Raw genomic sequence first — 22,263 nt, 5'->3', positions numbered from 1 at the left:
CTCTCTCACACACATACATAATATTTCATTGAAATTATACAGTTGTCTTACCCATCATGCTATGAATTTTCAGATATTTTTATGATACAAAAGCTTCACCCTGCTAACTTGTGCTCTTGTTGAGTCAGCCAAGCTGGAAGAAACACCTCAAGCTCTCTCAAAGCTGGCTGTGGAGGAGAGAGGGCTCGCCCAGCATAGCCATTGTGAGCACATATCCCTTTCCCCACTTACAGTTGAGAGCCTCTGCACTGGATGTCTGGAGAAGAGGAGGCTCAGGGGTGACCTTATCACTCTCTACAACTACCTGAAGGGAGGTTGCGGTGAGGTTGGAATCACCCTCTTCTCCCATGCAACCAGCCATAGGACTAAAGGGAATGGCCTCAAGTTGTGCCAGGGGAGGGCCTTATCCCACCTAGTGACAGGTCACATGGCAGAGGGCAGCGTTCAGTCTCCTACCTGTTTGCACAGCCTACAGTTCTCAAGGCTGAACCAAAACAAGACAGTTGATTTCTTTAGGCTATTTTTTTAGCTTGAAAGTAAACTTCGGGGCTGTAAAATCTCAAACATTTGCAAACTGATTCACAAGTCAAAGTGCTCCTCGCCTGTCTCTAATCCAGCAATTTGCAAACAAAGTCCAACCGTTCTGCCTACGTTTAAAGAAAAGCTCAGCTTGTATATGGTGTTTTCAGCGTAAAAGTTGGTCAAAAGATTTTTAAAACTCTCACAGTTTTCTTTCCCAGAGTTTTTCTCTTCTGTTCAGAAAGGAGCAAAAATGAAAAAATGGAAAAAGTCTTAAAGCAAACCAGACAAATATGGTATCAGTCTTGATGCCTCTGACCAGCATTTAGCTGACACTGTCATATTGCACTCTGCCTTCAACCACCTGGGAAAAACATCTGTTCAAAAGCAAAACTGGGCCAGCAGCGAATTTCAAAGCTTCCTCATAGAAAAACAAGTTTCTCAACATGGCTTTACATTGAGGGTGTAGCTGCAGTCATTCCCATGCAATGCTCATGGGAATTCCTGACAAAGCCGTTCTTCCTCTAGAACTAAATTCCTAGAAAGTACGTTCCCAAACATACTTTATAAGAGTATAACACATAGCTGTGCCTGATGTCTGCTTATGGTTTTAAGTGAGTCCACGCACATGGTGAGATTCAGCTTATATACAAGGCAAAATTCAGCAAGTAAGTTCCTGCTGCAAAGCAAGGCATCCAGGCAAGAGAACATAGGGAGCTGCTGAGTTGACCAGATGTAAATGCCATCTGTACCTTATAGTCTTCTGCACTGCCCTCAAGGCTGTACTGACCAGCCTGGCTAGATCTTGTAATTGTTTATAAGAGCTGTGATAAGAAAGTCACATAGACACGCAGACAGGGTGACATTTATTTGCCTTGCTGCGCAATACTACTGCATGGACAGCGCCCAAGGCACGCCTGCTCAGCAGTCCCCTACCTAGCAGAAACCCTCATCACCTTGCAGTTACTTCTGAAGAAAGGTCACGCTGTCTCCTGCCAAGTCACTGGGAATCACTGCTGCAGGCTTAGCACTCAAGCTGTGTGCATCACCCATCTTCGTGCTCTGCAATCACTGTTTCATCTGTGCCTCATCTCATATTCCTGCAACCAGAAGTGCCAAATCCCAGACACCACCCAAGTCCTGTTCCCCAGCATCACACTGGAATAGGAAGACACCTACCAAACAGGTATAAGCAGGGAGTGAGAAATAACAAAACCAAGGCTAAAATCTGTCTGCTCTGCAGTCAAGTTTGGCCTGTGTGCTGTCTTTGCCTTGTTTCTAGGTCCCTAAAATGTCTTCAGTCCACATAAGCCAATTTAACATCTAGAATATTGAAAAATGGACTAAAATGCAAATATCAAACAAAAGCCAGGCTTTGGTATACAAAGATAACTGTGTAAGCTCTTAGCATACCAGGCAATATTCTTCCAATAAGGGCATCTAGCAACCAAAAGGACTCCTCTTCATTCTTTGTAATAAGAATCAGGTATCCAGCTATGAAATTCATGCCCTGAAAGAAAGAGAAGAATTTTAAGATGCAGGCATTTACCTTAAGAGTTTCTAGGTCATTTCTTTTGATTAAGGGCTAACTTACTTCCATTCTACACAGTTGGTGAAGTCTAGTAATAAAGGGCACTGGTTGAATAAGCTGTTAAATCTGCGTGGTGGTGGCTACCAAGAATTATTTTAAAAAGCTCAGAGAGAGAAAACTGAAAGAAAAAACTTAGTAGTATATAAATCTTGAAGCCCTGTCCCAGTGTAGTCGATGAGTGTTCTGGCTAGAACCAAAACATGGCTGAAGTGGATGTGCAACACAACCATAACACACCTGCAGGTGGACCACAAATCTGCAGTAGAACGTTTGAGCCAAAGACTCCTGAGTAAGAAGTTGCAACTTCAGTAGCTTTAATGAGCTGTTGTTCATATCCACTGTAACACTGTTATGGCAATGTTACTAATTTACATGAACAGTAGTTTAGTTTCTTTCTATTCCTCAGCTCTAAGTTGTCTCAAGTATGTCTGTTCTACTGCAAACAAGACAATACTTATAACAATCCAGAAAGCAAACTAGCATGACAATTTACAAAACATGCCCCTGAAGTGAAAGCTCCCCTGGAAGTTTCCCTAAGCTAGCAGAAAATCACATTATCTTTAAATATTTACAGGCTATGAAAGCCAGTGCTGGTTACATTGCTTTCTTCAGTTTCACCCCTTTATTCAGCTTTCTCCCTGCTCTCTCCCCCCCCTAAGCTCAAGTTCTGCAGCATTGCCAGTGGCCACAGGCAGCAGCGCTGTCATGGCTCTGAGGAGGATGACAGCCACCAAGAAGCCAGAAGCTTGTATGGAAACTAAGATCTCATTTCTTCAATTCACCTGTCCCACTACAGAAGGCCTTGTAGCACTCCCAGAACATGGAAATATGAGGACACTGCACCTTACCAAATGGCTCATTTTCAAGCTTTGAGTCACTACAACTCAGACAGGCCTTGCATGGCCTTACACGGTGCTTGGCCTCCTAACCAAGACATCAACTATTTGTTTCTAGGCTGATAGCTTAGTAATTACATCCATCTATGGTGACAACAGACTGCTTGGCCTTTAACGCTGCTCACACACAGAAAGCTTCTCTTAAGCATAAATCCATAGGGCTCTGAACTTCACTGGTTGTACCAGGGCAGGCAGTGCCATGCCCCTGTCCCAGCAAATCCCAGAAATGCAGTAGCACTACAAAAATAGCCCCCCCCCCCCCCCCCCCCCAAAGAGCCTTCAGAGGGCAAAAACTCTGCAAAATGCTGCTTATTTATGACATGCCTCAGAAAGCAGTTGCTGGCATTTGGTTTAGGTTCTGTTTGCAAAGCAGACCCCTCACAGTTCTATGCCTTCTGTTGTTCTCATAACATTAAACATTTTAATAAATATACAATCCTGAGAGCAATAAAATTGATAAATCATGCATCCCTTATCCCCATGTTTCAAACCATCTCCGTGTACAGCTGGTTAGCATGCACATGAGGTTTAGGTTCACTTTTGTGCCTTCAGTGCAGAAGGGGAACAGAGCAGAAGACGTAATAAATGAACTTCAAACAAACTTTCTTCCCACTTGCCACCTATACTAGGAGGAGGCACCAAAAGGAAGAGTGATCACATACCTGACAATATCCCACTGCTTTATTATGATGTCCATATGCCACCAACACATTGTAGAGTGTATGCTGCAAGCAGGGATCAGCTGTTTTGCGGAATTTTACATTATCTGGAAACGTTCTGTTCATGTCTAGACAGAAGGGGAAAAAAGACCAAAATTAAGGGCTGTTCCTTCCTTTGCCTTCCAGAGAAGCTTTTGCAGCTTTCCTGAAGTACAATCAAAACCTCATTAAACCGTGGTTTTGGTGGATGAATTTTAACAAGGAGCAGCTTTACCCCTGTTTTGGCCAAAAGGCCACCTGAATTCGCAGATAATCTATTCCTAGAAAGACTAATCTTATTAGGGTACAGAAATCAATTCCAGGCAGGACTACAGGAATTCTTCTGCAGAATGGGTTCTCTCATGGTCTGACTGCAAAGGCTAAATGAGAGCAAACCACTCAGGCCAATAAAAAACAATTTTCATCTAATTTATCAAGCCAAATAGCACAAAATGAGCTGCACCTCTAGGAAAGCATATTCCATAACAAACCAAATGATCGGTTGACTTATCAGCCAGGGGGCTTCCACCAAACATTCCCAAACTATTAAATAAACAAACAAAAGTCCTACTCCTGCAACTGATGACTTTCACTTGAAATCACAGTTTCTTTGTGGTTTGGTTGTGATTGGGCTTTCTGTATGATTTTTTCCCCCCTATGATGTGACCATTAGACAGTCTGTTCCTTCCTTTGTGCAACATCACTGAGAAGGAGACTACGCACATCCTTCACCCTTAGCTCAAAGCTAAACCAAGGACTGTGCAATTACTGACATTTCAAAACACTCATTTCTTCCAGATCAAACATGAACAAAGGACCAAAAAAAAAAGGCATGCAGGTTTGAGCCAGTCACTATAACACTCATTAGTGTTTGGAAAGAAACAGGCAGAGTTAAGTTTTAGCCAGCTTCACCCTATAGAGAGGTGAGCAAAGGTTACTCAGTCCACTTGCACATCTGATCTGTAGACATACAAGCTGGGGAGAAAAATTCTATTTAAAAGCAACGTTACTTTGAAGATTTTCAAAACCTGAGACATTAATAAAATAACAGTTATGTCAGTTATATTTAACAACAACATAAAAGTGAACTACAGTAGGCAAAAAAAACCAAAAAAGTTCAGTGAGAGCACTACTGCACAGGTGTTATTTGTGTTCTATGAGTTACCAGATCTTATGAGCTGTGTCGGTATAAAGGACAAAGTCTATCACAGCCTTGACACAAACTGGAGCTGTAAGCAACTAAAAGAGAGTCCCCCAAAATCATGATCAGTCTCGTGGAAATCAAAAGCATTAAGAAGTCATCACACCAACCACCATTTTTTTTTTTTTTTCCTCTTAAAGTCAATAAATCATTTATAGAAATGGGAGGGTTGGAAAATATTTCACCTCCCATGTGACTTGCAAGAAAAGCACAAGGAAAAAGATCATTTTAAAAGGACTTGAGCAGCAGCCAGGCAGTTATAGGATAACTATGTTTGTTCTGTTTCCTTTTGGTAGGAAGAGCAGCACTGTATTTGCATAATCAGAATAATTTGTTGGTTTTTCAAGTACATGCTGGACTTAACAGGAAAGATGAAAGCTGACATTTCAGCTGTGGCTCTTTCCAACAGCTGTGCAGAGTAAGAGTGAAGAAGGAGTAGGAAAAGTCCAAACAGAGCAGAGGCTGACCAAAGTGAAGTCATCTTCAATTTCACAACCTAGGGAAGGTCTACAGAGAATCAGTTCCTATTTGCTTTCTGATTCCAGACTGTGTTTTCTTCGTAAATAGAGCATAAATTGCACACACTCCATTCCCTCTCATCTCCAAAAGAACTGGAGAAAGGCAACAAGGAGGACTGCATGTAAGATACTCTGAGGAAGCATCACTACATGCTTCCCCTCCAGCTCTTCCTTCAGCTATCTTGGCAGACAGACAAGGTGAGGAAGCCACTTGGGCATGACCTGTTAGGGCTTCTCTCACACAGAACCCAAGGAGCTGACGCTGTTGTCTCCTAAATGCCCTGAACTCAATGAGTGTTCCCAACCCTCACTAACGGGTCAACTCCCTTCACAGAAACCTATTTATGGTTTGAGAGTAAAATGTCCACTGTCTCCAGTGAAAAGTCAACAACAATTGCTTGCATCACTTTTCTGAACCTGTAACAAATGACCCCACAGGCACCATCTGACCCACACAGCCAGGTCCTCACACCAGGGGTTACGAGGCACCATCCAGGCCAAGGGGACTGTGAGTTTCTCACCAACATGGCTCCTCTTCACGGAATGCAAGAGTACAAATGTGGCTGTTAGCTGCATGTGTACATGAGAGGACGTGCACACACTATGGGCTTACCTGCAATTCAATGGTCTGGTCTAAGGGGCACTCACTACAAGCAAGCCACATTAACAGAGCCAGACCTCTTTGAAACAGCACATAGCCTTTGCATCAGGACAGCCACATTTTATCATACCAACATCACTTGTCCTACAAGATTTACTATAATAGGGCATGAGCAACAGAGCTCAGTAGGAATGCATTCCCTTCTAAATATGTATGAATATTAAACTATGAAAACTTCCATCAGAACTTAGAGACAGGCATTCTTCAGGCTCTTAAGTTTAAGGTGCCTTCTCTCTCCTGTACTTCTCTTAAAAAATAGAAAATGTTCCAACAGCAAGTGTCATAAAGCAAAAGCAGCAATAAAGCTCATCAATTAGGAATCAGCAAGTTGAAAAGGGAAAACAGGCAAAAGACAGTTCAAGATTAATTGTTGTTAGTAATCAGATTTTTCTTCAAAACTAGACCATTTCTCTGTACAGCTCTGCATCTGTCCTGTACTGGGGGCCCCAGGCCTGGACACACTACCCCAGATGAGGCTTTACAAGGGCAGAGCAGAAGGAGACAATCACCTCCCTCTCCCTGATGGCCACCCTTCTTCTAACGTAGCCCAGGACACCATTGGCTTTCTGGGCTGCAAGAGCACACTGCTGGTTCATGTCTAGCTTTTCATCTATCACGACTCCAAAGTCTTTGTCAGCAAGGCTGCACTCTAGGAGTTCATCTCCCAGTGTGTATTCATACCTAGCAACACCTCAACCCAAGTGCAACACCCTGCACTTAGCCTTATTGAACCTCATTAGGTTCTCGTGAACCTGCTTTACAAGCTTGTCCACGTCCCTCTGGCAACTTAATTAATGGCAACTTAATTATATCCCACTGAACACATTTCCAGACTGCAAGTAAATTCCAAATGTAAACAAAAATTGTTTGGAGCTTCTGGACACATAAAAGAAACAGGAAACGTCGGCTTTTACACATTTTACAAAGAATTCTAGGGAAATTCTATGGCTGGCCTTGCCCTCCCAACTCTCCTCCTGAAATAAGAGGAAAACATGGTTGCTCTTCTCTTGTTTTTAAACCACAGCTTTGAGCTGGCCTATTAATTTACTGCTAGACTGCAGTGACTGCCTGAAAACTTTGGAAACTGCAAGCATGAGAAGTGAATGGCAACACACCTCCACATCTTTATTTAGTTTTCTGCTACAAAAAAACACCCTGATGGGTAACCAATGTAGGCAAAATGTACTGAATGTCATAAACAGTTTACATTGAAACAGTCCCCAACTAAAGCCCGCAATAATAAAATTTGCACCATCAAGAAGATTACTAAGTGAAACATAATATTTCCATTCACTTTTCATACTTCTCTCCTTTAGCCCTCATACGTTCACACTGCTGTTTCATCTCTAAAGGAAAATTATCAATCTGAAGTACCAAGTTCTTTTTTTTTTTTTTTCCCTCTTCAAATAAAGCCCTCCAACCCACTTTTCCTATATCCCATTCCCTCACTTCAGCAGCAGCCAAGCAGTTAAAAAATAACTGAGAAAAGAAATTGCTTCATCTCTCTCTTGCAGCAAATACACTTGACTGAATACAGTTTGCTCCTTCTCCTGGCCCTTAGCAAGGCTGGCTATAGAAACTCAATGTCGTATTCACATTAGAATGAGTTAGATTTTTAGAGTTAGAATGAGAATTAGAGTTCTGCTATGTCTAGCTCTGAGCAGGATATGAACCAGAAGATTTCTGGCTACTCTTTGCATTTGCAGGAACATGAAAGATTACGTTCCAAAATGCCTCACTAAGGTGTGCAGTCCCAACAGCTCATGGCGCTGCTGTGGAGGGGGAACTCGGCATAAAACAAGAAGAGTTTCAATGGTTCAATCTAACTCCAGATAAAAATCAGCAAAGCCCCAACTTTAACTACCTGGCTTTTTCAAGATGGAAAAAGACAACAGCAACTGCTTCTGCCATTCTCATGAAACATCCTCATCACTGTGCTTGCTGCTCCTCCAGGTCCTTTGGGGAAGGAAGTAACAGAGACAAAGGCAGGTCTCACGGTAACTCATCATTCACCTAGGAGATGACATAATACTGTCTAGTTTGTTCTCGGTTCCTGCCCAAATAATTTCTAATCTTCCTTACTGTTTTTGGCCACATGATAATCCTGGGAAGAACTGTACTGTTAAAGAGCTTATGGCTAATCTAATTTACATGTTAGTTCACCACTACTACCAAAACCTAAGTTTTCCATGACACACTTGATCTCTTATATCTGAAGGGCACAGCACAGCACATAGACAAAGGTTTTGTTATCAGGACAATGACCTGTTTTGATTGCTTCAACCAGCTTGTCATTTTTCTCTCCTTCGAGCAGTCTCTGGTAGTACCCAGGGTTTTGCTCCATGTTGGTTTGAGCCCCACTCACGATCATCCAGATCAATGCACGATGTTCGTTGGGAATGCCTTTCCTGATATATCTCTTCACTGTAAAAAAAAAAAACCAAAACCATTTTGTTTTAGTTTATTCATTTTTAAAATATTTCCATTTATATTTTTCTTTCGGAATAAGCAAAAGAAAGTTTGTAAGTCAAAGGAAAACTCTTGAGTAAAGATTATCATGCTTTCAAACCTACACTATCACTTAGGATAAACATTTTCTTCTCAGCTACACAGTATGTTTTAGACTCGCTCCTAAGTTCTTGCCACTTAGACTCTGCACACTGATCTTCAGTCCCAGCCCTCTGTTCTCCATAAGGATTTTGGAATCTTTTCCAGCTTTCTGGATGGAGATATATACAGCAATCTTTGTCCTTTTTCATTCAGGGAAGCACCATCTTTGATCTCTCCTTAACATCCTCCAACGTGATACCACTGTTTGCTTGGTTATGCTCTAGTACTAATGGCTGTGTTAACATAATGATGGGATTTCAGCTTAGTACCTAAGTGCTGAAACCATAGCAGACAAAGATACATACGAAATAGGACGCTACTGCCTAAACTCATTTAGAAGTGATAAAAATGTGAGTGAACAGCAGATTTTTCTTCCCAGAATAACTGGGGAAGTCTTTTCAAACCTAAAATAGCTGTTATCGCCTGCATCGTACCATTCTTTTTCGTTTGTTTGTTTTTTAATTTAAGATGATGATTCAGTATGAATAACTAGGATGCAAGATTGCAGGAAGAAGCATCAGGCTATTAACAGCCAAAGCAGCTTCCTCCTGGGAGTGGAATGAAAGGCATTAACACAGAGCCAATGCTGGTCATTAATTCATAACCCTAAACCCTAATGATCCAAAAAGATAGCCAAGCATTCGAGGTCCTCTAGCTTTTTCCAGGAAGAAGAAACTGACAAAGGCATCAGATATTTCTTACTAAAAGAATGGGACTTGAATGAGAATGAGGAATTCTTTGTTGTTCCACACAATAGCTTCACCTAGCCTCCTTTTTTCCAGTCACACAAATCTGTAACTCAAGATAAATGGTATCTGAATTAAAGGCAACTGGCCTTAAAAACAGCAGTGTGAAAGAAGAATTTACAAGAACTCAGGCAGTGACTTTCTGTATGCATTCACCTTATTTTAGCCCTTATTTTAGCTCTATACTCCAAGAGTCCAAACTGCTTTCTTAATGTCAATGGAGAGATCTGTGCATCTCTAATGGGCACTTCACCCACCTAAAATCTGGTGCCTTCAGAGAAATGTTCCCGCCCTTCACATTTGCGATAAACACTTGGCCTACAAGGTGCAGTTTTTGTTCAGTGTTCCCATGAGCATTTATAGCATGGATAATAGTCTCTCCTGTTCCAGCTGTGAAGTAACTAACTACAACCTTCTACTACACAGACAGGAAATAATTCTTAAGTTTCCATGTTTAATAATCCCCACGTCACCTTTTTTTTTTACAACATTTTGACCTCTGACACTCAATAAATTCTATAGACAGGCACAGCAAATGCAGGAATGCATCTGAGGAACTCCATTTTGGTCAGTGAAATGTCCAGATGAGCCTGCAAATGCTCCTAAGAAGCTCAATGACTGGGCAAATTACTGGGTTATCATATTGTAACAGATAAATTTAGATGGTACTTTTTCTGTAACAGCTATCAATTCTGAAAGGAGAGCCAGCATCCACATCAACAACATGACACATTAAATTCAGAGACGTGGGGACGAGCCTTTGACCTTAGCACAAGGGGAAAGCAGCCCTGCAGCACCGCATACACTCATTATCCCTCAGTGTCATCATCCACATGACAATAGGTGGCCAGAGGCTCATATCAGCCCAGGCAATTGCCTATCCCAGCTTCCCCACTTCACGAAGAGTGGAAAAGCCCACCAGGGAAATGATAATTCTTGACCTTTTTGTCACAAAATAAAGTTGTATATACCTTGTTTTTTTGTTTTTTTTTTTTTTCCTTTCCCTTTACACTGCTTCACTCTGCACCATAGACAGACTGAGTCTGCAAATGCTCCAAGCATAGCTGATGAGTACATCACTAGGCTATCTTACTGTAATACAAATTCAGATGGTATCTTTTTCTGGAATAGCTATCCATTCTAGAAGCAAAGCTAGCAACCACCTCCAACAGCACTGCACATTAATTCATAGAAGCAGAGATGAGTCTTTGACCTTGGCAAAAGGAGAAAGCATAGCAGGATGCTTTTCAAAAAGGCCTCAGGAGAACTCAAAATAACGAGATGGGTTCACAGATAAATCTTCTGGGTCTGAGGGGGAAAGTGGCAAATCAAGTTATGCAGGAAAATACCAGCTAAAAACAAAAATTATCCTGCTGATAATATTAGAAGAGTGTAAAAAGCATCTGCATGGTACAGTTACGATTAAATGCTGAGGAAACTAACTCAGACCCTAGAGAAAAAATCCACAGCAGAGCTGAAAACAACTTACCAAGGAGGAATAGAAAGTTTTGTTTTATGAACATACTGCAGAAGAAACAAAGCAGATCTGTGCTGTAAGCATTCAAGTTGCTGTCAAACATACAAACTGACTTTCTAAGATGCTCCTTCCTTCCTCAAAGCCCTACACAGGAACAGAAGTGCTCCTGTTACAATCACTGTTTAGTACCACCCCTTTCACTTCTTGCTGTATTTTACCAACCTCCAAAGACCAGAAAGGCACCTCTTACTACTGGTCAGTTTTGACTAACGCACTCATAAGAGAACGTGCCCAGTTCTGTTGTACAGCATGCTTTTGGTCAGATTTAAGCTCCTTTGGGTAATTATGTCTGATGGTTTGGTTGTCTTTTGGTCCCGGAAAGACAGCAATCAAATGGATGGAAGCAAAAATTAAGTGGACCTCAGCAATGAAGGAGATCAAAATAGGAGGCAAAGGACCAAATACCACCTAGAAACGTGAATGCGTATAGAAGTCATTGTAAATGATAAAGGCAGAAAGCATAACAAAACACCACCAAACAATATGAAGGAAGAGACTGGAGAATGAGCAAAGGGAGCTATCAGCCAAAATACCCATGACCCGCCCTTCCAGAAGGCTGTGATCCAGAACAACAGGATACACTCCTTAATTACTCTTGTTAAAATGTAGTCTAATTACTTTTCTTTACAGTAGAACAGAACCACATACATACATACCACACAGGGCATGACAGCAGCACGTGAACACACCGCATTTCCAAACTGGAAAATTAGCACAAGTCATCACTTCTTCCTGTTCACCCGAATCACCCTGTTAGGAGGAATTCTAAGCTTCGCTGTGTGTAAAGAGAAATGGGTGTGGAGCCACAGAGTTGCCTCATCCATGATTAGCCATAGCAGGATGTCTTTTAAAACCACCCCAGGAAAACTCCAAGTGAGGATATGGGTTTGCAGATACATCTCCAACTTTTGGGTTTGTGGGGAAGCAGGGAGAAAGCACTCCTTGGTTATCTGGAGTACTGCATCGAGGCCTGGGGCCCCCAGTATAGGAAAGACATAGAGTTCTTGGAGTGGGTCCAGAGGAGGGCCACTAAGATGTTGAGAGGGCTGGAGTACCTCTCCTATGAAGAAAGGTTGAGGGGACTGGGCTTGTTTAGCTTGGAGAAGAGAAGGCTCCGGGGAGACCTTATTGTGGCCTTCCAATACTTGAAGGGAGCATATCAACAGGAGGGAGAATGGCTGTTTACAAGGGTGGATAGTGAGAGGACAAGGGGGAATGGTTTTAAACTGAGACAGGAGAGGCTTTGGTTAGATACTAGGAGGAAGTTTTTCCACACAGAGGGTGTTTATGCACTGGAACAGGTTGCCCAAGGAGGCTGTGGATGCCCCATCCCTGGAGGCATTCAAGGCCAGGCTGGATGTGGCTCTGGGCAGCCTGGTCTGGTGGTTGGTGACCCTGCACATAGCAGGGGGGTTGAAACTGGATGGTCACTGTGGTCCTTTTCACCCCAGGTCGTTCTATGATTCTGTGATTCTATGATTCTACAATTCCTGCTTATGGCTGACTTCTGCAGCAAGGAAGTTGATCAGAATCAGCTCCCGAGCAAAGCCTCAGAGGCTTTGGACCCTCATTGAGGAGGAGTGAAACTCAGCAAGAGCACAGAGACCTCCTGCTCTCTGGGTTCCCGCAGGGTCATCCTGCAGGGCACACACCAAAGCCACTACTTATATGATTCTCTGTGCATCCGCCACAGACCTTAATACTGGTATCAGAGGGGAAGTATTTAATCAGTAATGGTACAGGTTAATCTGCTGCTCTCCTCCCCCAAGGTATCAGCTGAGGATAACAAGGGAGGTTTATTGTAACAACTTTAAATTTACACTCAGACCACATTTCCCCAACCCTGTTTATCCCAGCTGTTCTCTGCGTAGTTACATGAGAATGCACAGTTGACAAACTGAAGTACCTTTTGCTAAAATTAATAATGTCAAAGATGACACACCAGCACAAAGGTGTAGCAAGTCCCATCAAGGCCGTATGCTCTCAGGGGATTTAGTATATCCTAATATAGTGTATCTTAGTATATGTTAGTAGACCCCATTTCTCTTAGTATATCCCATTTCTCACACACTGCTGCAGACCTTTTGAGAATACAACACAGTAGCCTGTTACTGAAGATTGACACAACATTAATGATTATTAACGGTTATTACATTAATGGTTATTAGTGGAGGGGTAGCATGACTACTGCTACTGAAGCCTAATGGACAAGCTAAGAGAATTAGTCAAAGTTTTAGCTCTGAAACGGTGCTAAAGGCATTCACACTGCTGTGTCACAAGAGTGTGACAAGGCTGGGACAAGCTATGTGAGAGGAGAGAAATGTGACCAACTCACAGATACTACTGAAGGTTGCACCTGTCACAGTTCACACATTTTAAGAAAATAAGGAAACAATTTTTTCACAACCTTCACTAACTCAGAATAGTGCACAGTTACCACAGAATACCACAGTATTAAAATTTAACACTCTAAGTAAAAGCTTCCTTATATTTGCAAGAAAAATACGAGAGCAGTAGTTACTTTCAGGTAACTGGGCACTGGAACAGGATGCCCAGGGTGGTGGGCACAGCCCTGAGCTGCTGGAGCTCAAGGAGCATTTGGACAGCACTCCCAGACACAGGGTTTGAACGTTGGGTGGTCTTGTGTGGAACCAGAAGCTGGATTCGATGATTCTTGTAGGTCCCTTCCTACTTGGGAAATTCTATGACTCAATGATTTAGCAACTATAGCTTAAACCTACATTTTCTGGTGATCCTCAGCCTCAAAACTGACATCGCTCCATACACTGTTCCAACTTAAGATGTCTAACTTGTTATCACTTCATTATTGGTGCCAAGGGGAAAAAAAAACCTAACCAGAATTAGCACTCAGACTGTACCTGAGGCACAGCTTTGAACATTCAACTCTATTTGTTCTACTTCCTTCACTCCGTAAAGAGTTTAGCTCCAGTTCTCTGTACACATCCTTTGAGCAGCAAGGTAAATGCTGTTTAACCAAAGGAAGCATTTGAAAACTTCAGCAACCTAAAGGCTGTCAGGAACTGCTCTCCTGGCAGAGCCCTCACACCCTCCTCCTGGGGCTCACAGACTCTGCAGCACCACACATCTTTTCAGAGAATGCCATGCAACAAACAGCTGCACACCAGCATCTGGAAGTTCCCATGGCTGTAATCTCTGGGTTACAGATGTAATAAGATATTATAATGTATGCCAAAGAAGGATTACTCCTTTGTAAGCTTTAAATCAAACCAATGATCTCCCTAACAGCGGCGTATTCGCTTATGTATCAGTACTGTTTCTAATAAGAAAATAGTATTCAACATTCAAAAGCCCAAACCAATGCAATTTATACAGGTTCCAACATAATGCACTATTGCCTAGAAGTAACCACACCTTTCAAACTCTTCTGTATGCTGTTTTTGCCCTTCAGGAGCTTGGACCATTTTATTGCTCTTCTGGTGAGCACCACGAGGTATCTGGAAAAGAACGCTTCGTAGGACGCGTAATCAAAGTCATCTGGCCTCTCAAACCCATACGGATCAACCCTGCAAAACAAAGCATTCTTGTACAACCGTTCCTACATACCTACAGTTGGGGAAAAATAAAAGTAATAAAGAGCAATAACGCTTCAGATAGCTTCCAGCTGCTATTTCCAAAAGCAGCCCCAAATAATCTCTCCACCCAACAAAACCCTGCTGTACACAAACTGGTAAACACCTTTGATACGTGATGTGGAATGTACGGAAGCGAACTGAAACGCTCACTGCTCAGTTTTACAGGTTTCGCTACTTCTAGGAGTTTTTAGAGCAAAAGGTCCGTTCTGTGCAAAATTGACTCAGATGACTGCAAAGAACCCTATCCAGGGCACTACTGGAGTCTCAGAGCCACCCCAACCTGGTTTGGTTTCAGCTGGGTGCACTTTGGGAAGCGAGGCTGGTGGCACCTTCCCTCCCACACCGCTTCACACCTGCTGGTGCTCACAGAACGACGGAATTTGTCCCCGCGGTGGCACCGGCACAGCCCTAGGTACACGCGAGCACGCGGGCGTGCAGCAGAGCGGAACGCCTCACCAGCAGCCCTCAGACCTCCCGCGGGGGACAGGGGAAGCCCAGAGCAGGGAACGGCTGCGGGACACCCCCCGCCTCCCGCTCGCACCTGCCCCTGGTGCCGCCTCGCCTCACACCTGCGCCGCGGGTGGAGGTGGCTGCGGGCGGGGAGGCCGTGCCGCTCCCGCTGGCCCTGGTCGCGATGCCAGCGGGGAAAAGGCTATTTTAAGTCCGATAAAGTCCCCGCCAGGAGCCGGGCGCCGCCGCTCCGGCTCCCGGCTCGCCTCCTCCCTCGCATCGGCAGAAAGTTGTCCAAACGGCGTTCCCCAGGGTCGCCGAGCCCCCCGCCCTACCTGTAAGCCCACTCCCGGCCGTCCTCCAGCCCGGCCATCGGCCGTCCGCGCTCGGCCCCCTCCGGCCGGGAGCCGCCGGCGGGCTCTCCTCAGGCCGAGCAGCGCCGCCTCCGCCGACCCATTCGGAGCTCCGGCCGCCGAGCGCAACTCCCCGACACGCTCCGCCGGCTGAGGGGCGGGGGCGGCCGCCGGGTTCCGCCTCCCGTGTGCCAGGGGCCGGGCAGGGCAGCTCCGCGCCCGGGGCGGCTTCAACCGCCTCCACGCGGGCGGGTGTCGTGCCCCTGTCAACCCCACTCTGCGGTGGGGCAGCGGTTCCCGGAGCGCCCGGGCTTCCCGAGGGACCCCCCCGGGGGCGAGCGGGGCGGAGTCATGGCAGCTCCCGGCCAGAGGGTCGGCCGCGGCCCTCCGCCATTTCAGGGTGCGCAGCCCCTGTGCTGTGTCCGCTGGTGGCATGGGAATCCTGGCCCCTTGTGCTTAACTTTACATATAGTTCTGACTTCACTGTCGTTTCTTAAGTATGGATGTATACGTACGGTTGCACCTGAGCATCAAGTCAGGTGTCTGTTTCTGGAGCCTGGAGGGAAGATCTCAAAATGAGTCCCACTCTTCAATAGTGTACATGTACCCAAATTTCAGCGCACATTAGTGTGCTGAAAATGCAGCTAAGAAATCCTTTAACAAAACCAGGATTCAGCTTTTGTGTAGATACCTTCCCAAAAGCCAGTCCTGTTGCTCCAGTGTGCTTCATCCCACACATCTACCATTAACAGATGTGGCTCTGATGCTATTTGGGGTGTATTTCCCATTTCTGTCACCTCCTGAACAAACGTCAGAGACCTCAGTGTGAGTGAAATATGTCGCTAAAACACAGTGAGAAAGGCTCCAACTGCCATCATTCTGACCGAGGGAATTTCCCCAAAACCAGTGAGAAGAGGTGGTTGTGCATTCATTCAGTCGGTTTGAACTGTTTTTTCCCAAATCCTCAAACTCTGATGTGCTTTTCCATTTAACTTCAGTTCCCCAAATGATTCATCCCGTGCGCTGTTACATTGAAATCCTACCAACTTCAGCTGCTGCTGGCTTTGTTTCCACCACAAACTAACCATCTAGAGGGGCAGATTGCCAAAGGCGTGTGGAGTAATAATAATACCACACATATTAATCCCCAGAAAGGCTTCCCTGTTTCCTGAGCCCACCCCTACCATCAGCACACTGATCCTCACCATCGAGGCATGGAGCAAACCCAAACCTCACACAGACGCTGTGCTGTCTGACTGCTGCAGAACAGGGCGGAGAGGGGAAAATTATCTTCCTGCTTGTCCTTATTTAATCAAGTTCTGACTTTGCACCAAGCAAGCGTTGGAAAATTACAGCCACTGCTAGGGAAACATTATCTAGATCAGACAGCAAATCATAGTTGCTGAAGACAACAGATGGGATTTCAGGAGGGAGATCAACAGTTGTTCCTTCCCAGAGCTCTCCTCAAGAAAGCTGTGTGGGATCAAAGGCACTCACCCACGCAGCAGTGTGGATGCAGCTCAGCTCCAGCAACAGGGAAAAACATACAGCTTTGTACTTCTTTCGTCTGCCGTCAGAGCAATGGGAAAGTTCCTGATTGTTCAGCAAAACATAATGTTTGTTGTGAAGTCTGGGAAAATTCTGGACTGAAGTAGGGCTGTGACCATTCTGGCAGGAGGATGACCCCCCTAAATGGCTGTGCGGCATTGCCAGGGTGCTGGAGGGCTGCCAGGCCCAGGGCCCAATTGCAGAGCGGTGAAGGTAGAGCCACTGGCACCTTTGCAGAGCTCTCACATTGACATCCTGCCAGCTCTGCCTTGCCCAGCAGGCAGCTCTGCCCATCGCTGGTCACTGGTTCACAGAGAGCTCATGGGGAGCTGGGGTTAGAGGGAGAAATGCTGTCCCACCAAGAGCATGGGGACCTGCTGCTTTGTCCCCAAAACCTAAAACCATGGGCTCGGTTGGCAGCTCAATTATGCTTTGTCTGACAAGGTTGGGCTCTGCTGTGCCTCTTCTTTCTGAAGTGGTTCCTTCAAAAATTCCCCACAAACAACAGGTTGTAGCTTTGGCTAATTAAAGGAACACCTGCAGCACATCAAGGATAGCCTCGTGTATACCATGGGGCGTTTTACCATCAGCAAACTTTAAATATTACATACGTTTCCTTTTGCTTTGATGCAAGCTATGTGGCGTGCTCAGATGTATGCTGGTTTCTCATGAAAGCACCCATTAAATTTCACATAGCTCCTGTTAGAGAAGCTATGTAGAATGTTAATTAATAGAAATAATTACTACATTTCAGTGGTAAGTCATAGCAATAATTTCCTCTCTGTACCAAATATAATAATATGAAGCAGTCTGCTGTCTGGGAAGAGATTAGCTCGGTTGTCCTATGTAGGGTGTCAGTGCTGCTCTCTTCTGGGCAGATCATATCACACTGTTTTAAAGGTATCCAAAGGAGAAAAAAAAAAAAAAAAGCATAAAATCTCAAATCTGAAAAGTGCATCTGCTTGGTACTTATCAGCAGGAAAGGACACCAGTGACATTTGCTCCCTGACTTCAAAGTTTGCTGCTGACGGTGGCTGTGTCAGTACAGAAGGTTAGTTACAGTGCATTCAGCCCAGTGAAGCGCCTTCCTCACTGCCACTTGGCACGAGGGGAATGATGTACCTTTTTTTTTTCTTTAAACCTTCAGAACCATCCAGGACTGTATTCCTGAGGTTTTTATATCATGGTGAGTGTGTTTATGTGTTAGGTAGAAATTCCCATCTTGCTGCTTGCCAGAGTAAGTCCTTAAAATAGTGACTTCCCTGTAAGGCTAGGCATGTAGGTCTGCTCCCTGCAGGGCAGACAAGCACTACTCAGTAGTGTTTCATGGGCTGTGGCATTCAAAGCTTCACTTGCCTGTATTGCACTTGCCCTGTATTTCAGCTAGGACCACTTCCACAATTCCGTTTGTAGAGCAGTTATTAAATAAAAATAGCAGCAACATTTTCAGCCTTATCAGGAATAATTTCAGGTAGCTTTAGACCTGTGAGATGGACTGCATGCATGGGATTCAGCCTGTAGCATATGCTGTCGTGTGCGTTCACATGGAGCACACGCTGCATATCTATTTGGAAGGAGCGATTTTGGATTGTCTCCTCAGTTGGCAGGCTGAAGGAATGGGTAGGTGGGTGACCTGGCCTGGGGAGGATCTTGTCCCTTGGGAAGTGTGGAGGGGAGATCAGCAGTTCACCACGAGATATCACATGCAGCACAGCAGGGAAACTTCAAGGGATAAAATTACCCCTTGGTTATGAAGGATAACACAGATCTCAGAGAATGAGGTTTTTCTTTTATAATATTTAAGTATCTGATAGCAGGAACTTGGAATAAAAACAAGTTTCTGAAATAAAATTTTAAATTGCCAGTGCTTAATGAATATATTGCTAGTACAAGTCTGTGGCTATTAATGCAGGATTCTGTAGTAACAAAGGTGGCAGAACACATTAGAGTAATGCTGCATTCAACAAAGAGTGCAATAACTCTAGGCAAAGTCTCCAGAAAACGTGGCTACATCTTTGCCATGAGCAAATATATGTACACACACCAAAAGATAAGTCTTGTGGGTAACTAGATGTTCTAGAATCCCAAGGAAGTGGTGAAACTCCCACAGCATATGTTTACCCTGGCCTTTGTGGTTTGTCATCTCTATGTTCAGTGAACCATTCTATAGAAAGTGTACTCTGCCTTGTTGGAGCTTTGCTCTTCACTGATATGGCTTCATAGAATCCTAGAATCATATAATGGTTTGTGTTGGAAGGGACCTTAGAGATCATCTAGTTCCAACCCACTTGCCTTGGGCAGGGACATCTTTCCTTAGGTCAAAGCTCTGTCCAACCTAATATTGAATACTTCCAGTGAAGGGACATTCACAACTTAAATATGGCCTTCCTCAAAAATTTCTTATTCCTTACTTGGTGAAAAATGTTTAAATTAAGCATATTTATCAGTATAGAAATATCCAGTAAGAAATGGAGATATATATATATATATCTTAATCACTGGAGGTGTACATAGCCTAAGCACAACATGCTTCAGAATGAGACAACTCATCCAGCTGGCCGGGTTAAGGAGTGCCAATTCATCCTGACACCTTTGGTTCGTGTCTAACCACCCACCTACCCAGTTTTGTCAACCTGCAGCCCACGTATGGATGGAGGCTCTGGACGGGTAATGAAATGCTGAACTTGCTCCATATATCTGTCCCAGAAAATTGCGTCATGCTTACATAACTGGTCTGTGGGCCTGATTAAACCTGCTCATGTGAACTGTTCCAACAGCAATCGCTGAACTTTGGAACAGACTGTATAGCGAGGACAGAAACATAGCTGAAAAAATAACTTCCTCTCTTCCCTGGAGGCTTCACAGCTTCACATCAATGCAGGTTACTAGCTGGTAGGATGAGCTATAGTCCACGTGCCGTCTCGGAAGGCCAGCCTTTTGATTACTCTCAGTATGACTGTGGCCCCGGGAGCCAAAGCATGCTGATATGAGCAGCTATAAAAAGGAGCTCTAACGCTCGCTGCATACCACCACAGCTGCCTGGAGAATCAACATTACCCATGGAAATCTCTGTGGAAGGGTTTTTGTACTCAGCTGCCGTCCCCCAGCTGCGTCAGCCAAGAAGGCTTAAGGCTGTAAGTGACAGTGCTAAGAACAGCGGGATAGAGAAATGATGTGGCAGTACCCTTGGTGTGAAAAACACTGCAAAAGCGTATGTCAAAGGTGATATGGAAACTGTACTTGAACATTGGACAGGGCCAAGAAAGTAGTCAGTAACTCACAGAGCAGTGATCATCTGGAGTGGAATTAAGGGAACCAAATGGGAAGCTTATGATGGCTCCTTACTCAATAAACGCAGCTTAGGTGAGGCCACAGCTTCAGAAAACATGATTGCAATTTGGACTGACAAAGTATTTTCTAAATGGCTTTGTTTTGTTTTGTTTTTCCTTCTCTACTTGAATGGTCATAGGCAGCATGCTGAAAGTATTTTAAATTCTTGCTGGTGTTGTTTAATTTTCTCTGTCGACAACGAGTGCAACACTTACAACTGAATGTTGAAATTCCTCAGAGGACAGTGACTCCCACTTATTTCTCCCACCTCCTTTTTCTTTCCTGTCCCTGATGAGTTTGTGAAGGTACTGTGCCTAGCAGCTCCCAGATCTGCTGCCTGGGACAGGGTTTCATCTGAGTGCTCCCTCACTTCATACATACAAGATTCTACACTTGGCCCTGTCTGTGACAAGCAAAGGCAAACCTTCTCCTGGCTTTCTGCTGAGCTAGGACTCCTCTAAAGACTCTCATTACAAATGTCTCAGCAATAGCCTATTCCATAAACAGAAGCCAGGGTTGTCATTACAGGCATTTACATACAATCATTTGATGTACATATCTATCTGATGCATTATTAAAATTTAAATGACTTAAACTTCATTTTTATATTTCACATTTTTCTGATATTGTTCTTTCCTGTCACAGAGTAATCAATCTGAGAAGGGATATACAGCATTGAAGACTATCAGCAACATTTTTGGTATTTCCATGGTTTGCATAATACACATATTGTTACCAAAATATACTCAGCCAGCTGTTTGATTCCTTTCTCCATTGAAAACGTAGCTCAGTGCCAGCAATGCACTAGCTATTCTTTTTCATCCAAGAAAATGTGTCTTAGTTATGTGTGAATTTAGGAAAGTTGTACAATTTATTTTGCTGTTAATATCCAGTAAGCCATAGTAGTCATTGCATATGGTGATGCACAGCTGAATAGCTTCTGCAGTGGGTACATTGTATTTCTATATTTTCATGTTTCTCAGCAACATTTTTTTCAGTAATCTTATTGTCAGTAACTACAATACCATTATTTTTTATATTCATTTCCTTTTCTATGGCATCTCATCACCAGCAGTCCTCCGTGAGCAATTGAGAAATACCCAAACACAGTCAAATGTGCCTTAGGCTAATTAGCTTCCCTGATCTATGCAAAGTCAAGTTTTTCACATGGTTACAAAAGTGTAAGCATCTTCTTATCAGAAGCTGATGGAAAATTGACCATCACTGCCACAGTCACAATCCTTGTATAGATGTAAATCAACTTACCCCAATACACAAATAATACAGCCTGAGATAGACCACTACAGTTTAGCCTGCTGTAGACATGCCTTACAGGGGCCAGTAGAACCCATAAGTTATGCCCCACTCAGATTCTACTTTTCCCATTGTATCTTCACATATAGCCATTTTACATGCCAAAGAATGAGGTTGTAAGTAATTCCAGCTGCAGTTCTCTTAGCTAACACTGTTCTGGAAATATATCTCAAGCATAACTTCATGCATTTCTGTAGATGCATATATGTCCTGTATAAAATTTGCTGAGAAACATAGACATCTGGGTAATTTATCATTCTTTATAGAATCACAGAATTGCTCAGGTTGGAAAAGACCTTAAAGATCACCGAGTCCAACCACGACGTAAGCATACTCCTAACTAACAACCCTCCGCTAAATCATGTCCCTGAGCACCACATCCAAACGGTTCTTAAACACATCCAGGGATGGTGACTCAACCGCCTCCCTGGGCAGCCTATTCCAGTGCTTAACCACTCTTTCTATAAAGAAGTTTTTCCTGATATCCAACCAAAACCTCCCCCGGCCCAACTTGAGGACGATTCCCCTCATTCTGTCACCTCTCACCAGTGAGAAGAGACCAGCCCCGCTCTCGCTGCAATCACCTTTGAGGTATCTGAAGAGAGCACGACGATCTCCCCTCAGCCTCCACTTTTCCAGACTAAACAGCCCCAGTTCCCTCAGTCACTCCTCAAAAT

The 22,263-nt window shown here is 44.0% G+C and overlaps 1 protein-coding gene across 1 annotated transcript in view; it reads right to left on the bottom strand.

The window, feature by feature from the left end:
- GRTP1 (growth hormone regulated TBC protein 1) overlaps positions 1-15,546 on the bottom strand; it is a 28,113-nt gene extending 12,567 nt beyond the window's left edge. Inside the window, exons 1-5 of the mRNA XM_416941.8 lie at positions 15,377-15,546; positions 14,371-14,522; positions 8,350-8,508; positions 3,669-3,793; positions 1,933-2,029 (exon numbers count right to left, since the gene is read on the bottom strand). Coding sequence (XP_416941.5) covers positions 1,933-2,029; positions 3,669-3,793; positions 8,350-8,508; positions 14,371-14,522; positions 15,377-15,414 — 571 coding nt within the window. The 5' untranslated portion in view covers positions 15,415-15,546. The remainder of the gene's footprint in view (positions 1-1,932; positions 2,030-3,668; positions 3,794-8,349; positions 8,509-14,370; positions 14,523-15,376) is intronic.
- Positions 15,547-22,263: the final 6,717 nt, after the last annotated feature.

This window comes from Gallus gallus, chromosome 1, assembly GCF_016699485.2.
Source record: "Gallus gallus isolate bGalGal1 chromosome 1, bGalGal1.mat.broiler.GRCg7b, whole genome shotgun sequence".
NCBI classification, from domain to species: Eukaryota; Metazoa; Chordata; class Aves; order Galliformes; family Phasianidae; genus Gallus; species Gallus gallus.
The sequence above is the reverse complement of the archived record's forward strand: the minus strand, read 5'-3'. Positions and strand labels throughout refer to the sequence as shown.